The sequence below is a fragment of the Ostrinia nubilalis genome (assembly GCF_963855985.1).
Source record: "Ostrinia nubilalis chromosome W unlocalized genomic scaffold, ilOstNubi1.1 SUPER_W_unloc_2, whole genome shotgun sequence".
Lineage (NCBI taxonomy): Eukaryota > Metazoa > Arthropoda > Insecta > Lepidoptera > Crambidae > Ostrinia > Ostrinia nubilalis.
In genome coordinates, this window is record NW_026973569.1 from 175,155 (window position 1) to 180,744 (window position 5,590).

The 5,590-nt window shown below is 47.1% G+C and overlaps 3 protein-coding genes across 3 annotated transcripts; all 3 read right to left on the minus strand.

Annotated features, from left to right (window-relative positions):
- Positions 1 to 854: 854 nt before the first annotated feature.
- On the minus strand, positions 855 to 1,832 carry LOC135087386 (uncharacterized). Its single transcript, XM_063982153.1, has one exon. The coding sequence runs from the start codon at positions 1,830 to 1,832 to the stop codon at positions 855 to 857; it is 978 nt and encodes a 325-aa protein (XP_063838223.1).
- Positions 1,833 to 2,653: 821 nt separating this feature from the next.
- LOC135087387 (uncharacterized) lies at positions 2,654 to 4,424 on the minus strand. Its single transcript, XM_063982154.1, has 4 exons — positions 4,324 to 4,424; positions 3,874 to 4,242; positions 3,180 to 3,822; positions 2,654 to 2,704 (listed from the first exon to the last, which is right to left on the minus strand). Exons 1-4 carry the CDS (start codon positions 4,422 to 4,424, stop codon positions 2,654 to 2,656), a joined length of 1,164 nt encoding a protein of 387 aa, XP_063838224.1.
- Positions 3,561 to 5,138, minus strand: LOC135087390 (uncharacterized). The gene is made up of 2 exons (XM_063982157.1): positions 4,471 to 5,138; positions 3,561 to 4,230 (listed from the first exon to the last, which is right to left on the minus strand). Exon 1 carries the CDS (start codon positions 5,054 to 5,056, stop codon positions 4,499 to 4,501), a length of 558 nt encoding a protein of 185 aa, XP_063838227.1. The 5' UTR covers positions 5,057 to 5,138; the 3' UTR covers positions 3,561 to 4,230; positions 4,471 to 4,498.
- Between the last annotated feature and the right edge of the window lie 452 nt (positions 5,139 to 5,590).

The window sequence follows — 5,590 nt, forward strand, 5'->3', positions numbered from 1 at the left end:
GGCTTTATTCATATTCAATATTAGGGTGCATTTCCACTGAAGCGGAGAAGCGAACGCTACGCGAAGTAGTAATAGGTATGTAATGTACCTATTCATTTTTTATTACGTCTCTAAATAAATTGCGTAGGCATTACGAAACCGTAGATATTGAATTTCAATTTCTATCCTTTTTTAAATTTCTAGTTTAACGCGGATGATTCGCATCGGTTCGTTGGAAAAGTCCCCCGCTATTACACTAATGAAAATACACTTATTTACCTACAAGTGGCTAGATTTTGTTTCTCCCAGCGCGTAGTACCTATTAACATGACGTAACATCGTACATACTCACGAGTGATAATTTTTGGTAACGTTGGTTGTGTAATCTTACCTTTATGTGTGTGAACGTTGAATGAACGCGCGCGGCCATTGTTCGTACTCGTATGAATGAAATGAGTAAAGAAAGAGGGAGAGGCAGTGAGTGAAGACAGGATGGTTGTAAAAATAATATCTTTTTTTTGTTAGGAAAAGTAAAAACAAAAACTAGCCTGAATTTTTTTTTTAACACGGGTTCCCAAGTAACATTCGGGGTTCTATATAGTATGTCTAGTCGTTCACATGTACTCCACAAGCTGTGTATGTCAGCTGTGTATACGAGCTGTATAGCTTGCTATAATGCTGTTATAGAACCAGTTTGGGCACAAATTAGACAGCCTTAAGTTCACTATGGCTGTACGTTAGCAGTATAATAGCATTATAATAGCAGTTTAAGTAGTAACATCGGACTTAAGGCTGACTTATCTTATCTTATTTAGGGCCGCGCATGAGCGCAGTGCACGTCGACCCATTGGGATCTTTTGTGCTTCCCTATACCTTTATCCCCCCTCATCCGCAAAGATCCTATCCATATAGTGGATCAAGAGCTTGGGTGAGAAGGACCTATATTCTTCTGGTGTCGGATAAGCCGACCCCAGGAGACCCATTCTAGTTCTAGCTAGCGCGTCACATTCGCACAGTAGGTGTTTCATGGACTCCGCATGTTCTCCACATGCTCGACAGCTGTCATCCGTAGTTAGGCCCATTTTGTGGAGCATGTGGTTTGTAGTGTAGTGTCCTGTCAGCGCACCCGTGATCACTCGGGCTTGCCTTCTGTTTCCATTGAGTATGAGCTTTTCCCATGATCTTGTGTTTCCAACTAGGAATAGTTTGGAGTGGCTCATACCGTTGGAGCTTTCCCATTCAGCTCTGTGCTTCCTGGAGATATATTGCCTCATGGCCATGTGTAAAGTGCTCATAGATAAGGGCACTATCGGCTCTGGCCCAATAGGTGCCGCCTCTGACCCTTGTCTCGCTAGACTGTCGGCTCTCTCATTGCCTTCGATTCCAGTATGTCCAGGTACCCACATGAGGGTCACCCTGTTGTGCCTTCCAAGTTTATTCAGTGCCAAGATTGCCTCCAGAACGAGTCTGGATCCAACCCTCACTGAGGCAATGGCTTTGAGTGCTGCCTGACTGTCACTTAATATGTAAATGTCACGCTTTTTATGCGCCTGTTCTATATTCCTTACTGCGCACATGATTATAGCATAGGTTTCAGCTTGAAACACTGTTGCAAACCTCCCTAAGCTTTCACTGTGCTCAGATTGTTTGGAGTAGACGCCCGCTCCTGTTCCTGAGTTCATCTTGGAGCCGTCAGTATACCAGATCAGGCTGTCTTGTTGACGTTTTAGTCCTCTTTTCCAGTCTTCCCTTGTTGGTATAGACACTTTGAAATCCTTGCTAAACATGTACCTAGGCTGCATTGTATCACAACCCATGTCCATTATTGCATCTAATTGAGGATCGCTCCCCATCCTTGTGTGCTTGGTGCAAGGTTTGGATGTACTCCAAAGTCCCGCCCCCTTCAGTCTGTGCAGCGCCTTCCTTGCATCTACTTCTAGCGCCAAGTGCAGTGGGGGCAATCCCAGAATAATCTCCAATGCTGCAGTTGGCGTAGTTCTAAACGCACTCGTTATTGCTAGGCATGCAGTTCTTTGCAATTTGCCCAGTGCCGTTCTGCACGTCTGTAACCTAATTCTAGGCCACCAGACAATGCTGCCATAAAGTATTATTGGTCTCACCATAGTTATATAGATCCACCTCATCACTCTGGGACTAAGTCCCCATGTCTTCCCGTATGCACCACGACACATTCCCAGCACTCTCATAGCCTTAGCTATGACCGTATCTTGGTGTTTACGCCATGTAAGTTCCTTATCTAGGATTACCCCTAGATATTTCACTTCATTGGTCCAGGTTATCTGTTTACCATAAAGGTAGAGATGTCCTAGCCCTGTTGTATTATTTCTCATTTTTGTAAATGCAATAGCATTCGTTTTTCCCGGATTCACCGAGAGGTGGTTTTCGTCACACCACTCTTCCAGTGTGTTGAGGGCTCTTTGCATGATGTCTGTCACAATAGTTGGGAACTTGCCCCTTACCATAATTACCAAATCATCTGCATATCCAACCGTGTAGAGTGGTCCTTTGTTAAGTTTCACAAGTAGTGAGTCCACGACCAGGCTCCATAGCAAGGGTGAGAGTACCCCCCCTTGCGGGCAGCCCTTGACAGTCCTTACACTCATGCACTCTCCTTGCAGTTCTGATTGAATAATCCTGCCTTTAAGCATACAGTCTATCCACCGGCATAGAGGTAGTGGTACCCCGTGGTCAGAAGCAGCAGCTCCTATAGAGACGAAGGTAGTGCGGTCAAATGCCCCCTCTATGTCGACAAATGTCCCAACAGTAACCTCCCTACTCTCAAGAGCCGCCTCCGCCCTGCCGGTTACATAGTGTAGCGCAGTTTCTGTAGATTTCCCTGCCTGGTATGCACATTGTAGCTCATGTAGAGGAAATCTTTTTAGTGGTCCTTGTCTTATGTACTTATCTACAAGTTTTTCAAGCGATTTGAGAAGAAAAGATTGTAGACTTATTGGCCTATATGCCTTAGGGTCGTTGTAATCCGGTCTACCTGGTTTAGGTATAAAGATCACTTTGACTTCTCTCCATACCTTAGGTATGTATCCAAATGCTATGCAGGCTTTGTATAACCTGCATAGATGAGGATTCAGAATGGAGATTCCTTGCTGCAAGAGAATTGGGTAGATCGAATCTGGGCCTGGTGCCTTGTATGGTTCAAAGCTCCCGATTGCCCATCTCACCTTAGTCTCATCCACTACTCTTTTAGCCGTAACCCAGTCGAGCTTGTTTGTTGTTCTATTTTGTTCCTCCACGTTGATTGGATCTTGATCATCGTTTAGGACCTGTGATTCAGGAAAGTGCGTTGCTATCATTGTTTTCAACGTATCTTTGCCTGCTTCCGTATATCCCCCCCTCTCACTCCATACTGTAGTGAGTGGGTTCGCTTTGGTTGTTGACATGGCCTTTGTCAGTCTCATGCCCTCGGGAACTGAGTTGATCATCTCACAATGATCCCTCCATGCCTTCCTCTTTGCCTTTCGCACCGCTTTGCTATACTCCGTCAGTGCTCTTCTATACTCTGTAAAGTCATTCCTAGCTCTTGCAATATTGAATGCCTTTCTTGTCTCCCTTCGTAAGAGGGCTATTTCCTTGGTCCACCATGGAAGTTTCTTCGATCCCGCCTCGCGTTCCGGGCAGTTATCCCTCCAGGCAGTCTTCAAGGCATTGGTGATTCGATCAGCGTCAAACTCTATTTCAAGCACAGAGTTAAGTTTGCATTTTGGTTCACTAAGTTCCGTCCTTAGGTCCCGTTTGAAGTCTTCCCAATTAGTGTTCCTGGGATTCCTTCTTTTTATTGCGTCTTTTCTTATAGGAGCATTATACCTAAAGCATATATAGTTATGGTCAGACAATGATATCTCGTCCGAAACATACCAGTTAGTGATTTTCCGGACTGCCTTTTTACATGCAAGCGTCAGGTCAATCACCTCTGCCCTCCGGGCATTGAAGAATGTAGGTTTGTTACCCTTGTTAATAACATGTGTTTCAGAACTCACCAGAAAATCCAGTAACCTCTCTCCTCTGGCGTTGTTGTTTGAGCTGCCCCACACAACATGATGAGCATTCGCATCGCAGCCAATGATGGTTTCCAGATCTTCTTGGTTGCCGTGTTGTATCAGATCCTGCATTTGCCTTGACACAGGATCTGCCTTTTCATATGGGAGATATGCCGATGCCACTATCACTCCTCGCAAATCCCCCTCCCTTTGGATCTTCACTGCTGTGAGATCCCTGTAAGAAAACCTGGATAGAGGAATCGCACTTATCCCATTTCTGACATAAATGCAAGTCCTCGTATCATTAGTAGAACAATTATATATTAACATTCCACCTGTGCCGCCGAGTCCTTTCACCTCACCTTTGTACAGGTAGGGCTCTTGGATTAAGGCGATATCATATCTTTTGACCTTGAGCTCTCGTGCCATGATGGCAGTCGCCGCTTTGCAGTGATGCAGATTAATTTGAACGCACCTTAAACCCCCGAAGAGAGCTGCAGACGTCAAATTCTGTCCCCGAGCTCGGTCTCCTCATCCGCGGAGATATCATACTCCAGCGGCGAGGACCGTCCCAGGTCCAGGTCAGCTATGGCTTCCAGCGAGCCTATGGATGCGGGAGACGGAGCGGCAGCAGGTTCATCTACCACCAGCTCCTCCTCCCCACCCCCAGTCCCTCCGGATAGCCCTTCACCCGCACTAGGTCCCGCTATCGGTTCCAAGGCCTGCTCCTCTGTCCGCGGGCAGTCTTCCGGCACCGCCACCGCATCCCCCCGCTGTTCAGCCGTCACACTGGCACTGACCGGTTCATCCCCACGCCTCACATCGTACTCGAGGAGCTTGAAGATGCTCCGGTCAATCCCAGTGTTCAGGATGTACTGACGGGCTTTAATGTACGCCGCAGAGGCCTCGTCCATCAGGACGATTCTCCTGACCGCCATTCCTTCTACAGTGGAGCCAACAATGCTCCAGTTCGAGGTCTTCAGGCTCGGATGTAACCTCTGCAGCAACCTCATGACCCGCCCTGTGTCCTGCCTCGTGACGTTCCTGGATTTCCAGGCCATCTTTACCGGCTTTGGGAGGTTCTTAGCCTCCACCACCCTAAGCTCCACACCATTGACGGCAGTACCATCAAGTGTGCGAAGCCACTTCATAGAGCTTTCCCCCTCACACCTGAAGAGAATTGCCCCTGACTTCAGGTTTCCCATGCTGACGACGGGGATGGGGTCCGGCGTGATCTCCAGTTTATCAAAAATGATACCCTGAAGCGCCAGATACTCCTCCTCGCCTAGCCAGGTCCCTGGAAAGTCCTTAGCGGTGATCGCCATCTTATAGATGTTCAGAGCCGCGGCATAGGACTGAGTTTCCTCAGTCTTAGCACGCTTGGCGCTGACCAGCACTTGGCTCTCACCGCTGATTTCCCTCGCCCTTTTAGTTCGAGGCTGACTTACGGCACTATATGGGTCGCAGTGTGAACCATACAACGTACGTGAGTGTAATAAAGAGTAACAAGTGGCTAAATGCACAGCTTTCAAAGTTATAAAGTCCGACAAAAGTACTCCAATGCTACCTAAAGTTCACGTGTGTCCTAAATTATT

Coding starts and splice junctions, on each gene's coding strand:
- LOC135087387 (XM_063982154.1), bottom strand. CDS start 4,424: ATGGCACGAGAGCTCAAGGTCAAAAGATATGATATCGCCTTAATCCAA. Junction 3,823..3,873: donor GTCCGGAAAATCACTAACTG/GTATGTTTCGGA, acceptor TATATGCTTTAG/GTATAATGCTCCTATAAGAA. Junction 2,705..3,179: donor GAGTAGTGGATGAGACTAAG/GTGAGATGGGCA, acceptor TCGTCTCTATAG/GAGCTGCTGCTTCTGACCAC.
- LOC135087386 (XM_063982153.1), bottom strand. CDS start 1,832: ATGGGGAGCGATCCTCAATTAGATGCAATAATGGACATGGGTTGTGAT.
- LOC135087390 (XM_063982157.1), bottom strand. CDS start 5,056: ATGGCCTGGAAATCCAGGAACGTCACGAGGCAGGACACAGGGCGGGTC.